We start from the raw sequence: 15,614 nt of genomic DNA, 5'->3' as shown, positions 1-15,614 counted from the left end.
GTCTCTCCACTTTCACCACGGCTGCGTTGGATGTGAACAGCAGCCGACCTCAGAGCACATCAGAGACGAGGGAAAGTTCCCCGGAGCCCTGAGTGCTGACTGGTTTACGTCCAAGTAAACCAATATTGTTAATGAATCTAGAAAGATATTTATTTCTGTGCTGCCACTTCAGGTGCTTTTACTTTATAATCTGCCTTCTAGGTTAAGTGATTTGCACTTTGTTTAACAGGTTTTCAGTGTCTCATATTGTAATTACCATTCTCTACCGGATTGAAATACCAAAGCCTATGTGTATGTTTAGTAGAGTATGTCTTCATCTTTTAATAAAAGGCAGAGACAGTGGAGAATGAAGGGTGGGTATTGTGTGTGAGTGTGTGTATGTATTATTTTGAGAGTTTATTACGAAGATTCCACCCACTGTCTGTTTATGGAGTTTCCAGAGCTCTAGATGGGAGGTGAACATAGCAATGGCGATAGTCAGGATACACAGGAAGAGACGACAAGAAAAATAATTAAAAGGTTTACCATGTTCAGTCGTTACGGATAACATTAATTGACCAGCATTAATTAAACAGCTTCTCAGTTTGAACTATTTCCCACTGCTGTGGCTGTAATTGTTTCCCTGTGTTCCGTACTTCCCAAACGAATAACTAACAAGAATAGTTAGTACTGACTTAACTCTCTGGGTTTATTAATTCTTAATGATTTAAAGGAACGCCTTACTGCTGTGGGTAAAACGTTTTTGCAAGGAGTCAACTGTTTCATTCGAGTATTAAATATTTAGCTGAATACCTGCCAGCTTAATTTGAAACCGCAGCCTCAGACGATATTAATTGCTGCAGGATAAAAGTTTAATTTGTGAGTCATGTGGGTGACCCTGTGAAGGGATACTGGAAACAGGATCAGCCGCAGAGTCGCAGCTCCGCGCTGGAAATCCAACCTTCCTGGGGCTGTTTGATGCGCCGTTCTCATGCCGTTCCCCCATTGTCACACTGCCATTCTGCCATTGTAGTCCCGCCGCCCTCCGATTGTTGTCTCGCCCTTGTCACGTTGCCACTGCGTCGTCCTCATGTCCTTCCACCTTATTATTGTCCTCTAAGCTGGAGCTCGTGCAAAGTCAGAAGATTCCTGTTAAGAGTTAAATTTGACATTTTTGGTGTCTACTTAATTCAACAGTTATGTATGTCATTTTCTAAAAATCTACATCAAGTCCATTTATGTGTTTCAGTTAAAGATTATATCACAGGGTATTTAATAATTAGTACGTTGGTACGTAATTACTAATTGCTAGTTGCTAACATTTAGTAATTAATTTGTGATTGTTGATAATTAAAGTGCTATAGCTCTGCGATGGACTGAAATCCTGTAGGAACCTCGTGCCCTGTTGCTTGCTGGGATGGGCAACAGGTTCACCGTGTCTCTATCCCGGATATGCAGCTCTTATTGGATGGAGGGATGTGTGGGTGGATGAATACATTAGTATTTTATTTTTATTCAGTGAGTTTTCTCCAAAGAGAATGTCCACACTTTTTTGTATGTGTTTGGGATTTGGTTAATTGGGGTTTCCCATATGGAAGCTATTCAGAAGTGCTTGGAGATAAAGATTTCAGAAGCCCAATGCCTACTCTCCCAGGGAAAAAGCAAGAGCTGGCAGGCAACAGGACCCATGCTGTTTGCATAATCGCACCTTCTTCTCTGAAACGTCTCTTTATACTGACTTAAGGCCATGTTTTTGTTTTCTGTGTTTATCAACATGAGCTCATTTACCAAAATTTGGACACAAATCAGTACCTGAGGTTATGGACCCCAAATGCACCTATGTAGCACTTGCTGAAGAAACCTGGCTTTTCGTGTCTCACATTACATCTCATCCTCTCCTTTGTTTCTCATCTAGCTGTTCAGTTTTTAGTTTTGTGGTTACTACAGTATCGAAAGCTTTTAATCTGGAAAACAAGTGAAAGTGCAAGCATGACTAACGGTCATTCATGGCAGCAAGCATATCAGTGGTTTGCAAACTTAATCTCAGAAAGCCAGACAAGATCCACTGTGGTTCTGGAAAAAAGGCAGAAGAGAGCTTTGTTTCATTATACAACTGTATCAGCATTTTCTAACACTGTAAATTCCAACATTGACTAAAGTGTTGTCATCTTTAGTAAGTGGAAAATGGTACAATACTTTCACCAGTAACGTCTTGCGCTAATCAGCAAGAACTGCATTTTTACCTCTTTACTGGTATTTCCAGCAGATCCTGGAGCGCTGAAGGCATGTCGTTCAAAAATACATCCAGTTTGGTAGAGGCCTGCTTCTAAACGAAGCTGGCAGCTGGGAAAGGAAGACAGTGGTGTTGTAGAACATGTTTGCTTAAGGTATTGCTCATGTAATACTTTAATACCCATCTGTGTAGTTCTGGATTGTAGAGAGCCTAGGGGCTGTGCCAGGAAGCACAGAGGCACCCTCTAAGGCAGGAGTGGGCGATCTTATCCGCAAAGGGCCGGTGTCTGTGTAGGTTTTTCGGATAACCTTTAGGACGGCTGTTCAAACCCAGGTGTGAGGACTCTGCAGCCAATTAGTCCTCTCCCTAGTAATCTAATTAGTGATTTGCAGCAAAAACCTTATCCTTCGTGGATAAGATTGTCCTCCCCTGCTCTAAGGGATTTGAGGCCACCACTGTTCATATATTCACTTACTCACATGCTAAATGAAATACGGTTTGTATTTCTACATCAAATTCTAGCAAATGAATGTTTTCTATGCTCATAGGTATGTGTGTGTGTGTGTGTGTGTGTGTGTACGCGTGCGCACCCTGTAATTACACAGATGTATTACCCAGATAGTAACTTACTGTTTTCTCTGCTTTAAGTGGGTCTGCAATGGACACTGTTTGTATTAAGGTTCAAACTGTATGATGCAAAGTGCGAAATGTGGCAGTTTGGAAGGACTCTGCAGAGCAGCAGTTTTTTTGTTTTAAAAATTGTTTTTTAAAAAGCGCTTTTTCAAAGTTTTGTTTGACTTTAATGACTTTTGGTTGCTTCAGTGGTTTAGGAGTAAGGGGTGGTTTTTAAATAAGAACAGGAGACATTGTGTGTGTGTGTCTGTTTGTCTGTCTGTCAGTCAGGCAAATCACCAACTAGTTTACTGACATGCCCTCTTGTTGACATCTTTGTTACCGAAAGTGGGCACACAACTTGCATGAACGTCCCGGACCTGTGGGTCAGTTGCCTGCATACTGGGGTCTGCTCCCTGCATACTGCACTCAGAAGCTCGTTGAGGGGACGGCTGTGGCCTTGCATTGTGAATGGAAAACCACAGCATCACAAAACAGACAAAAAATGCATGTAAGGAAGGTTCAAACCTCAGTGGGCAAAAAGACAGATATGAAAACCATTTGAGGTCTGAAGAAAGTTTAAACATGTCTGGGGGCATCTCTTTGTAATGAATCTCCTGTTTTGTTTTTTTTGCACTCTTCAGAATTGGAATCTCAGAAGGTATTCAGTGCTAATAATAGAAAATAATTAGAATGGTTTCAGTCACTTTTTCTTTTAATAGCAGCTTTGAACAAGGATTAATGATTTATTATTAATAAATAAGTGTATAGCTCTTTCAAATTACTGGGGGCATGAAAAACAGAGCACAAGGAAAGATTTTGTGGGAAGTCGTGTTTTTCAAGTGGCCCGGCAGTTGCAGTGGGAATCGAGCAGTGCCTCCCACAGCTCTCTCTCAGCATTTCTTATTGTTTGTGAGGAATTTCCACCGAGCCAGAGGAAGGAACTTGATTAATGCGCCGGATCCTCACCCCCGCCAAAACCCAGCACCGATATGAGCTAGATATGCCGTCCCCATGACCAACGTGGACCTGGAGGCGTGTGTGTGGGCCACCAGACCTCTGTGGACTTTATCTGTTTGGCTGTCCGCCTTGTAACCGCTTCTGTCACCGTTCCCTTGTTTTCTTTTGGATGTCTTTGCAGGAATTGATCCTAGATCAGAGAATCAGTGTTGCTCATCCTTACATCTGCATCGGTGGTGTGTTTTCTCGGAATCGGGACTCATTTTTTTGAATGATGTGCTGAGAAAAGCTCAGTGCTGCTGTTTTAAGACTCTTGTGGTTCACAGCTGGGAATGAGTCAATTATTTAAAAAAGCCCACGTCTGGTTTTTTATTCAGCTCCAAAGTATTTATCCTTTTTCTCTCTATCCTTCCTTCCCTCACTCCTGTATGCAGTGAAGCCACATAACCTCTGGCATATGCATTTTTATTTAATTATCTAGAAGTTTGACTGGAATGAGAGGGAGCTCCTTTCAGGTGCTGATGACTTTACTGTGAGGGATAAGTCGTCCTTCAGGTTAAACCTGTACAAGACTCTGAGCAAAACACCAGTAAAACGCTTTTAGCACCAGACACACCAGAATTATACATTTGACTTATATATTGTCTATGATCCGGGTGCAGAAATACACAAACACACCTGTTGATCTGCTGATTAGTCACCGTTTTGACTAACCAATCAGGTCCTGCTTTGCACTAGTCTGCAGACATACCTGTGAGTCATTTATTATAAAATTAGGTGTTTCTGTCTTTCAGGCCTTTGAATTACAGATGTGCATTCCTGACAAAGTTGGTTTCTATAGGAACCAGAGCTAAAGCCCTGGAGTGTCACTAGACACTCTCAGCGTTTCGACACTCCCTTCGTCCATGTCACCTTGAGCGGTTAATTCCTTCTATATACACCAGAATTGCTCTGTGGCTTAGTGATATATTCTAAATTACATTTAAAAGTAAACGAAGCCTCTGATGCTGTAAATGCTTATGGTAAATGAACATAGACCTAATGATTGTGTCACTCCTCATCCACCATAAAATCTAATCACATGGGAGTATTATTTTTTTCTCTTCTGCATTACATTGACATTGATTTGTCCTTTGTTTAATTGCTTAGTTAATGTGCATGCTGGTTTAATGCCTTATCTAATAATATTTTATTTTTGAGTTATAGTTTACTTGTGAAGATGCACCGTTGATTTTTCATTCAAATTACAGGGAGAAAGGTCAAATATTTATAGTCTGTGAGACAGACTGTTGTAATTACTGGTTTAATTTGATTTGAATTTTGTACAAGCAGCACATCTCACTTGCACAGCATTCTGTGTCTTGTTTTTAATGTATGTTTTGGGGCTGAAGTTTTAGCATTTACACTTTGTTTTGGTAGATATTGCATTTCTTCCAGAGCTGGGACCGGTTTTTCAAACCATCCCAAGATGAATCTATGTCCTTAACTGCCACGCCACCATCTGCCCCATATGTGCCATTACATTTTGGGGATGGCCTGAACCTCAAAGCCCCTGATATGGTTGAGTGCTGTGGATCCCATACTTCATTCCCCCCCACCAGCAGCATTGCTATGGCTGTTTTAGGGGGGGCATTAGCCTACAACGTGTGTTCATTAAAATCAGACCCCTGCTAGTAAAGGCTGAGCCCATAAATCTCTAGTGATGCTTCTGCCCATCCGCCCCCCCGGCTTTTTTCTTTAGTGTGTAATTTTCCAGTTCATTTTATGAATTAAATTCTTTTAAATTTGGTGGATGGGGGGGGGGGGTACATATGACTGCATGTGTAGTGAAGTGAAGACACACACAGTGATTCTTCCTGGATGTTCTAACGCTTTTCCATACACCCTCATCCTCTGTGTGACAATGTGAGTCTCAAGGCACTGTCAGTGTGAACATCCTTTAGTAATGCTTTAGTCTTCAGTCTGCGACCTGGGCATCTGGCCCAGAGATCGGGGGGGGGGGGGGGTGAAGTACTGTAAAGGTCATGTAAGGTCACGTTTCGATTATGGAGACGTCGAGATGTTTGCACCCCCAGTCCACCCCTGGAAGGGATGCCGGAAATCCCCCATGAGCCGCCCAGATGGAGTATAAACGGCCTGCACCAATAATAACAATTATGGGATTGTTTTTTTTATGAAGGGTGATTGAGAGCAGAGTGCTGCGGCCCGTTGCTGGCTGCGGGTTTATTTCAATATGCAGACGGGATCTGTCAGACACCCTCAAGCCATCCGCTCTCCGCGACCCCCCCTTATGCCACTTCACCACAAAAACATCCCTAAAATGCCCCCTTCCCGAGTTTCAAGCAGGGGGCCGGGGGGCGGGCAGCAGAGGACGGTGACGCATTCTGTGTTTCGTCTGTGTTCTCTGAGGGTGTAAATACCTGGTCTGTGTTCTCGCATGCATGCTGCCTCTGCTTCTCCTGCCACTTTCCTGCTTGTTTACAAATTTCACGCTCAGAGAAGAGACAGGCCACTGGTGTTTTTTTTCCCCACCTGGACTTCAGTCCTCCCAGGGCCGAATTGCTCATTTTTTTTCTCTTTGTATCTCCCCAGTAGATGTGAGTGCCGCCCCGGTGCCCTACAGCGCCCTCTGTCCCGCTTTCTGCTCCCATGGACCTGCGAGTCAGCCAGAGGTCAGGCCGTCCCGGCTCCATTCCCACTACCGTCAACCAGCAGCCTGTCTACTTAGACCACTTCCCGCTTCAGCCGTGCGGCTGGGTCTCCAAGCAGCAGCTGCAGCGGCACGTCCGGGTTCGAGACTCCGCCCTGCCGATGTTCTATCTCCTGCGTGCTCCCCTGCTCCTGCTCCTGCTCATTGTGTCCATTTCTGCTTTCAGTTCAACAGGGACCCATGTGAGGAGGAAGAGAAGGAGAAAGCAAAGCAGCAGCTGCAGCAGCTGCGACACAAGGTCAAGAGCCAGCAGAGTGAGTGACTGCGGCGCCCCCTGTCCACGCCATAGGGCATCGCGCTCTCATTCTCCGTAAACTGTCCCCCTTGTCATCGGCACCTAGAAATGCTCTTAAAAGCAGAGGAGGTACCGCTAGATTGGTTTTCCGATCATGGGTCTTTCTGTTCTCGGTGCGTCTGAGCAGTATTGGCACGAGTCTGCCGGGCATTCATGGATGTGTTCATGTGCAAAAAATTGTTGGCAAAATGGCACCCCAACCGTGCATCATGTTTCCAGCTTAGAAATGTGTGATTTTACTGCAAACCTACAAACCTGTCAGCCAGAACATAAGCAGTGTTACATCTAACTTTCCTGGTCCTGTGTCAAAACCTGTTAAGCAGTCTAAAGTTTCACACGTAAGATTTCTAAAAAAAAATATGGCAGAGAACTATTGATTAAGGAACACAAAGCACCCTTAACTGGAGGCATACGTTGTGCAGTGTCAGAGCATGTAGAGATCTGAGGTCAAATTTTAAAATAACTGAGCTGACACAGAGACTTTAAGACCCATGAGCGGGGAAGGTCAGTCATAAGGTTTCAATATGAGAAGGAATCGACTCGACTGCTTGTGAATTTCCCATGGGATGGTCGCCAGTGTCAGAGATGCATAGGAAATACAGAGAGGAAAACCATAAAAGTACAAGCCAGGAAGCAGCAAGAATGACACTGGTGGCGACGACTTTCCTGCTTGTCCTTGTTGTCTCTGCACTCCATCTGGTGATCTAGCGCCTCCGAGTCCGGAACCGAAACCAGTTTCTGAAAGAGCAGAGACTCGTTTGTCTCTGTTCCATCATTAGGGCTGTTTTTCCTTCTGTGTTGGACCGTGAGAAGCTTGTAAAGCTCTGTGATATCCCTGTCTGGCAAAGCGAGTTGAAAGCAGTTACATCACATCTCGTCACGTTACAGGATGCGTTCCCCTGATCTGAGTAGGTGGCCTTGGCCAGCCACCTCAGTGTGCTCACTGGGGACGTGTGGAAAAGCACACATTGTGCCCAAGCCCTTACTCCCAGCATCAGGACGTAGACAGTCCTCACCCTTTCATATTGTAGACCTTTATTCTGAACCATCTGCTCTCTCTGCTGTTTATGTTTTGATCAATGATTTGGCAAAGTCACAGAAGAGGCTTGGTCTCCGACACATCGATAAACTTGCTTTCCTCCTTATGTGGGAGGTGGTGTGTATCTCAGTGGTTTAGGTCTCCTATAACCGGAAGGTTGCTATTTCGAATCTTGAAGCATGGCCCTTAGCCCGCAATTACTGCAGGGTCTCTGTGAGCTCCAAACTTGTGTATGTGTCTGTGTCTCACGGAGAGCAAGACAGGATAGGTGAAAGGGCAGTCTCCCTGCTGGGATCACTAAAGTATCACTAATCTCCATTATGGCAAATGCCTGTGAGTTGCTCCAAGCTGAGTCATTCGGGTAGAGCGATAAACATCGCAGGTGGGGGTGAAGCTTTCCCAGAATAACTTGGTAACCTTTGACTCACAGGTGCCATAGCTAGTTCTGCGGTAAAGAAGAAACTCCAAGAAGTGATTCTAAAGAAACGGCAACAGGCTGCCCAGGAACGAATTAAGTCGAACCCCGCAAGCGGCTCCCCGGGGAGATGTCGGTAAGCAGGCCAGATCGCTGGCACTAAACCTGTCCGTCTGGCTCGAGCGCTGCTCCGCTATCCTGCCAGATCCTGTCTGGTGCGTTTGGCCTCCCGTGAACCGTGGGATGCCTGTGCTAACACAGGGAGCTGCCGCTGGAGTCTGACGCTGCCGCGGAGTCTTATCTGCTGAGCCCGCCTGCACAGCCCCCCAGCGAGGCCCCGAAACACCCACTCCTGAGAAGGACAGGTGAGCCGTCCCCCATAATGCCCCGCGTGCACGCCAGGAGAGTGCACGGCAGGAGAGTGCACGGCAGGAGAGTGCACGCCAGGAGAGTGCACGCCACGCGGTCGTTTTATAGGGTGAAAATGGTAAAAGGAGCATGATCTGTCAGCCACAAACTCCTTCAAAGCAAAAGCGGCTAACCCCTAATGTGTCTTATACTGTAACTGTTCTTTTTGTGATTGACCGTATCGATGGTCTCCTTTACTGTCCCAAAGTGAGAGCAAACAAACAGGCCTTGTATTTTGATACTGCTGTTTTCTTTTGAACATATAGCACAGATTCTGTGCTGTTAACCTGTACCGGCCCTCGGGTAGCCTACACCGACTCTGCACTGTGTTCGCCTGTGTCGACCCTGTGCTGAATCAGACTGCTCGCACGCTGTGCACTCTTGGTTGTACTCGACCAGGACTGAGCACAGCACAGGCAGGCTGCTCCACCCTGGGACCTGCTATTCTGAGCAGGTGCTCCAAAAAAAAAAAAAAAAAAAAAAAACTCACACGGCAACAAAAGTCATGGAAGGCGCTTACGTAAGGCTTACCGCTCTGAATGTAGGTCACGAGTCTTAGCCCGAGATTAAGGAGACGAGGTAATACATCAGAATGTCATTGTTTACCTGTGGAGCTCCAGTCGTTTGGCAGCAGGGAGTGCACGCCCTTCCCTGGGAGCCGTCGTTCCCTGATTTTGTTTGAATACTGTAACAATGGAGTTTTATTAAATGCATCATTCGTTGAGGTTACGTCACCTTGGAAAGATTGACTCTTAGTAGAAGTGTTTTTTTATTTAAAGAGGTTTCCAAAATAATAATAAAAAAAGTATTTGGCTCCTTATCGTATCTTCAAACGTAAGTGAAAGGATTATATATGGTCTGTATTAAAAAGTCAAAAATATCCGCCCCACCCAGGTATTTATTTCGTCCTTTTGTGTTTGCCTTGACGTTATTTGTACAAGCTCACGATTCTTGCATTTCAGCCTTTATTTTACACTTGGTAAAATGTTTAATCGCTGGGCTTTAGCCTGACCCCTGCGGTTCGGTCATTTCCCAGTCAACTTGCGGCCCAAGCAGCGTGCAGCCTGTATGGAAGTTCTAGCCACACACACACACACACACACACACAGGTTTGTAATTATTTCTATGGGGAAAACTCTAATCACAAAATGATGGCCTTAACCCCTACCCAGCCCTAACATTAACCATAAGTAACCAAACAAAAAGACTTGCCACTTTTAGTTTTTTGATTGCGTACACAGATGTTTGTGGAGACCTGAAACATGGTCCCCGCAATGTCAAAATAAGTTTTTATTACATTGTGGGGAACATTTGGTCCTGACAATGTAATATAAACATAACACACACACGGACGCACGCATACACACACATAAGCACACTTGCGCGCATGTGTTTTCAAATGCGAAATGAACAAGATTTCTGAAGCTGGCAGCTTCTTTGCTCTGCTCGCAGCTTCAGAGCCCAGTCTGAAATTCAGGCCGAAGAAGCACCTGGCCAGGATGAGCCCGCTGGCCCGGAAGGAGAGCGCCCCGGGCCCCATCAAGCACGCCACTTCTGAACCTCACGGTACCACCTGGGTTGTGCCTCTCTTTGCTTTCGCCATCTGAACACACCGCCCTCTAATGCCCCAGTGCTTGCCGCCGTCCTTTGTGGTCTTGCCAGGCCACCATTACCTCTACCGTTCAACCCCCCCCCCGCCTCCCCCAAGCTCAATTGTCCATCTTCACCTTTCCAAGCTGCATCTCTATTCTCACATTAAGACACAACACTTAACTGCTAGTGCTGTTGGATAATATCTTGTATCTGTGGGTGATGACAGAATAGAGCCATGAATTCTGTGGCAGGACTTCGGATACTTTACGTGCATACCCATCTGACTAGATAAATGCCGGGGGTGGGGGTGGGGGTGGTGAAGTAATCCTTTTATTATCTCTTCAGACGTAAGTCATCAAGATGACCTGTGTCTGAAGAACAGGAGGTTGCATGCGAAGCTAATCAGAATTGCAGTGTATCACCAGGCTTTTATTTTGACATGTGGTAATCGGACACCCCTTTCTTCTAGACTCTTCCGCAAGCAGCAGTAGCACGCCTGTTTCTGGCTCCAGCTCTCCCAATGACAGCCTGGCTCCTGACAACGGCGTGCTGCCCCCTACTGTCACACTCGCTCATGAGGTGAGCCACCTGCCCCGGAGTGGAATGGTGGGGGGGGGGTTAGCAGTAATTTGGTCAACTGCCCCGGGTTCAGTTTCCAGGAACAGGATCGCCCCGACACGCGAAACCAACACCCCGTGACGAGGGCTGAGGGCGCCGGGATGAGTGAGGTCCTTTAATGCCCGAAAACTGCTACTACCAAGTGAATGTGACGTGTAGCCCTGGCTGTAATTTACAGGCTACTACCAAGTGAATGTGATGTGTAGCCCTGGCTGTAATTTACAGGCTACTACCAAGTGAATGTGATGTGTAGCCCTGGCTGTAATTTACAGGCTACTACCAAGTGAATGTGATATGTAGCCCTGGCTGTAATTTACAGGCTACTACAGTACCAAGTGAATGTGACGTGTAGCCCTGGCTGTAATTTACAGGCTACTACCAAGTGAATGTGATGTGTAGCCCTGGCTGTAATTTACAGTTCTCCTGTCTATGTTGCCTTTTCATTATTCATTTTCCATTGTTTAACTGAATTTACACCCTCTTTTTGGACATGTGGGTTTATAACGTTCAGATGATTATCAGCGTGCCTCAGAGTGGGGCACCTGCAAGTGAATTTTCATGTCACTTCACATCATATATGGCAAAGAAATGATTAACTTCCTCAGTCAAAGGTTGATGCCATTTTGCTCCACTTGGGTCACTGGCCTGGTGGTCTTGGGCTTGCACAGTTGGTCCATGGATCAGTCTCAGTCATTATGTTTGGGTCAAGCTAGTTCTCTCAGAGCCCTAGGCATACATCCCGGAGTAGAGATGAACATCAGGCTGATACGGCAGCGGGGGGACGCTGTCCAAAGGTTATCCCCAGGTCCTCCAGGCTAGGGGAAGGCCACACCGGAGGGTCTGGGGACAAGGCAGACCGTGAGCTTCTCTTCTGAGAGCCTTGTCCTCATTCCCCCTCAAACGCTGCCCCCCCTGTCCCCGGAGAGCTTGTTTAGAGGGCCGGGTTTCTTTCCGAGAACTCAGAGAGAACACCTTCTGCTAATCCCGATTTGTTTGCACCACTGTAATAAAATGACTTAAACAGTGACAACCGAGGAAGACAAGCTGGCAGCTGTAGGCTGCAGCCATGACACTCGATACCTTTTATTATTAATATTGTTTTTTATTAAATCTTTTTTTTTTTTTCATCTGATACCCCCCCCCTCATCTTTTCTAAATTCATTAGAACCGGCTTTCTCATGCATGTACATTTTGTCTTCCACATTGGCATGGAAACGTGACTGGGCAGAAATGCTGTCTGTCTGTTTCTCACACACACACACACACACACTTGGACACACACTCGAATGATCAATAACACTTTGTTTCACTTTTTTGTACAAACTTAGCTACATGGATATTTTTTAGTTTAATCTCCCACGAGGTCACGCGTACACAGATGAGGGTGAAGCTGGATGTCAGGGAGCAGGGTTACCTGTTTTTCCTCCTGCAGCTCTTTCTGTGGTTAAGGGCCCCGCAGTGATATGATTACTCTGCCTGCTACGGGATTCGATTCCTGTGTCATGAGGGGGTATCAGATATTTAAATAGACTTTTATATTTGTCTTTTCTGACCCGGGCTGTTGCTCCAGGACGATGCTTCATCCCATTTCAGAGTCCGCACCCCGTGCACCATGCCCACCATCTCCCTGGGACGGCCAGCTAACTCGAAGGTAACTGACTGAATTACACACTGTAGCAACGCTGTCCAATGAAAAACGCGTATAGCCACTTTTTAACCAATGAAAAGATGTTGCATGAAATCATTTATTTAACTAATATTTATGCTTGTACTATTATGTTTGTTCATTTGTATTCCCGAGGGTTGTTAATATGTTACTTTATATCGCTATTTTTAACAGCTTAACGTTGATAGCTATATAATGCTCAAAGTCCATATATGGTGTTGTGGAAGTTACTCACAAAAGTAATCCATTGCAGACCTGGGTAGAAAGTTCAGGTCCAGAAAGTACAAAATCCAGACCAAGGTTTTGTTTCAACCAACCAGGTGAGAATAAAGAGTCGCAGTCACAGAGTACTCAGCTGGTTGGATGTGGACCTGAACTTTTCACCTCTGTCTGTATTGGATTACTTTTGTGAGTAACTTCCCCAACACTGTGCATATATTAATTTACAGGTTACAGATACATAGCATTTTACCTGCATTATGGATGACATCAAATGAGCCTTTGCATGGTGTTGCCCATTCACATTGCCCTGACCTTGCCTTCTTTTACCTTCTCTCACAGAGTGACCACGCCACCATGTTGCCCGGAGCCCCGCAGGTCTATGTCCCGCTGGGTGTGGAGGAGGTCCCTGTCCGGACGTCTTCAGGGCTCCAGCCGATGGTCATCCTGAAGCAGTCCGGCTTGCTCCACACTCAGCTGCTGATGAAGGGTATGGGGTGGGGAGGGGGGCATACTGACCCCTTCAATCTCTCTACCATTGTTTTGTTCCCCCCCCTCCTTCTGAGTTTCTGTTAAACGTCTGCCCCGTTCAGTCACGGTGTTTACATAGCGACAACGTTATACATTTTTCATGTGCTTACGTGTGCCCGCCTTCTGCTGTCCAAAGTTTATCTGCCGGGTGATTGTGAGATACAGTGCTATGGCCGTAGAAGGAGAGAGATGTCTTTTACATGAACGGAGGGCTTGATGGATTGGAAGCGTACTTCGGGACCTACGATATTGAGGGTGCTGCCACCTACTGCTGGAACTGTCAATTGCACCTCATTTCCCAGGCTGAGGGATAGTCACAATTAACATGCTTATTGCAATGCCAGGTGCAAATGCTAATCTGTAATTGATAACCCTGAAATTAGAAAGTAAGCAAATCTGTTGTGGGATACAAAAAAACAAGCTATAAAATGAATCACTTTATGTGGCTGTATTTGTGCGACTGAGTGAAGATTTAGAGAAAGCTGTACTGACTGCCGCAGAAGAGAGAGCACCTTCACAGGTCTGCGTCTCTGTTTCCTGTGTGGTGGAGATGTGGTCAGCTTCTAAAGTACATTTTCTGCGAAGTGTAGGCGTTCACACGGCAAGGGAAAGAGCCGTCGCCGTGCCCATGCATCCTGCTAACTCTGCTCTTCTCTCCTCTCCCCCGCCTTCCAGTGCATGGCCCTGTCCCCTGCCTAGCTGACATGCCTCTGCAGTTCGGCTCCCAGGCAGAGTTCCTGGTGCCACAGGGCCAGCACAAGCTTCTGAGCCGGACCCGGTCGGAACCGCTGCCCCAGAGCCCACAGTCTGTGCACACACAGCTGCTACAGGCACACCTGAGCAAGGTGACACTGCCCCGCCGCCGCCTTTGCCATCATACACTGTCGGGAACCTACTACCACCTGAGCAAGGTGACACTGCCCCGCCGCCGCCTTTGCCATCATACACTGTCGGGAACCTACTACCACCTGAGCAAGGTGACATTGCCCCGCCGCCGCCTTTGCCATCATACACTGTCGGGAACCTACTACCACCTGAGCAAGGTGACACTGCCCCGCCGCCGCCTTTGCCATCATACACTGTCGGGAACCTACTACCACCTGAGCTAGGTGACACTGCCCCGCCGCCGCCTTTGCCATCATACACTGTCGGGAACCTACTACCACCTGAGTTAGGTGACACTGCCCCGCCGCCGCCTTTGCCATCATACACTGTCGGGAACCTACTACCACCTGAGCAAGGTGACACTGCCCCGCCGCCGCCTTTGCCATCATACACTGTCGGGAACCTACTACCACCTGAGTTAGGTGACACTGCCCCGCCGTCGCTTTTGCCATCATACACTGTCGGGAACCTACTACCACCTGAGCAAGGTGACACTGCCCCGCCGCCGCCTTTGCCATCATACACTGTCGGGAACCTACTACCACCTGAGTTAGGTGACACTGCCCCGCCGTCGCTTTTGCCATCATACACTGTCGGGAACCTACTACCACCTGAGCAAGGTGACACTGCCCCACCGCCGCCTTTGCAATCATACACTGTCGGGAACCTACTACCACCTGAGTTAGGTGACACTGCCCCGCCGCCACCTTTGCAATCATACACTGTCGGGAACCTACTACCACCTAAGTTAGGTGACACTGCCCCGCCGCCGCCTTTGCCATCATACACTGTCGGGAACCTACTACCAACTGAGCTAGGTGACACTGCCCCGCCGCCACCTTTTCCACCATACACTGTCGGGAACCTACTACCACCTGAGCAAGGTGACACTGCCCTGCCCCTGCCTTTGCCATCATACACTGTCGGGAACCTACTACCACCTGAGCAAGGTGACACTGCCCCACTGCCGCCTTTGCCACCATACACTGTCGGGAACCTACTACCACTCAGCTGCACACATCTATACAGCCCCAAAAGCGTGCCATTTAATCTTAAGTACTGTATGTATGTTCTGTTTAGCTGCGTATCTATAACCTTTTGAAATATGGTACATAATATCTAGAATGTAGTAATGTGTAAATATACTAAAGCAGTAATGTTACCTAGATCCTATTGCTTTGTACCTGTTGCTCAGACGACGCTTAGTTCAGGAGGTCAGGAGTGACTTCATCTGTTTGTCTGCCTGCTGTTTAGCTGATGTGGAAGTCGAGTGAGACGCCTCGTCTGGGGCAGATCCCGTCAGAGGACATGGACTCGGAGGAGGTGGGGCAGGAGCTTGGGGACGTCTCCCCGGGCCGGCCGCGGATGGAGCTGCTGCGTGAGGCGAAGCTGCCATCGGGAGGCGAGAGGCGCAGCAACCTGCAGCAGAATCCCCTGCTTAGCCAGGTATC

At 47.0% G+C, this 15,614-nt stretch overlaps 1 protein-coding gene and 1 long non-coding RNA gene across 9 annotated transcripts in view; one reads left to right on the top strand and one right to left on the bottom strand.

Moving 5' to 3' along the window:
- LOC111851686 (histone deacetylase 7-like) overlaps nucleotides 1–15,614 on the top strand; it is a 44,912-nt gene that overhangs the window by 15,966 nt on the left and 13,332 nt on the right. For 4 of the 8 annotated variants that reach the window (XM_072715400.1, XM_072715405.1, XM_072715404.1 and 1 more), the window contains 10 exons: nucleotides 6,380–6,574; nucleotides 6,661–6,748; nucleotides 8,259–8,379; nucleotides 8,505–8,608; nucleotides 10,104–10,217; nucleotides 10,714–10,823; nucleotides 12,433–12,513; nucleotides 13,090–13,237; nucleotides 13,954–14,123; nucleotides 15,418–15,609. In XM_072715400.1, the coding sequence (XP_072571501.1) occupies nucleotides 6,434–6,574; nucleotides 6,661–6,748; nucleotides 8,259–8,379; nucleotides 8,505–8,608; nucleotides 10,104–10,217; nucleotides 10,714–10,823; nucleotides 12,433–12,513; nucleotides 13,090–13,237; nucleotides 13,954–14,123; nucleotides 15,418–15,609 (1,269 nt within the window). In that variant the 5' untranslated portion in view covers nucleotides 6,380–6,433. Of the gene's footprint in view, nucleotides 1–6,376; nucleotides 6,575–6,660; nucleotides 6,749–8,258; nucleotides 8,380–8,504; nucleotides 8,609–10,103; nucleotides 10,218–10,713; nucleotides 10,824–12,432; nucleotides 12,514–13,089; nucleotides 13,238–13,953; nucleotides 14,124–15,417; nucleotides 15,610–15,614 lie in introns of all 8 variants that reach the window. The other 4 variants (XM_072715399.1, XM_072715401.1, XM_072715403.1 and 1 more) reach the window with 1 other exon arrangement.
- LOC111851688 (uncharacterized) lies at nucleotides 568–2,946 on the bottom strand. Its single transcript, XR_002840077.2, has 4 exons — nucleotides 2,843–2,946; nucleotides 2,223–2,322; nucleotides 1,792–1,943; nucleotides 568–1,128 (listed from the first exon to the last, which is right to left on the bottom strand). It is a non-coding gene; the product is annotated as an uncharacterized lncRNA (long non-coding RNA).

The sequence above is a fragment of the Paramormyrops kingsleyae genome, chromosome 8, assembly GCF_048594095.1.
Source record: "Paramormyrops kingsleyae isolate MSU_618 chromosome 8, PKINGS_0.4, whole genome shotgun sequence".
In the NCBI taxonomy this organism is placed as follows: domain Eukaryota; kingdom Metazoa; phylum Chordata; class Actinopteri; order Osteoglossiformes; family Mormyridae; genus Paramormyrops; species Paramormyrops kingsleyae.
This window is presented reverse-complemented; position numbering and strand designations above follow the sequence as displayed.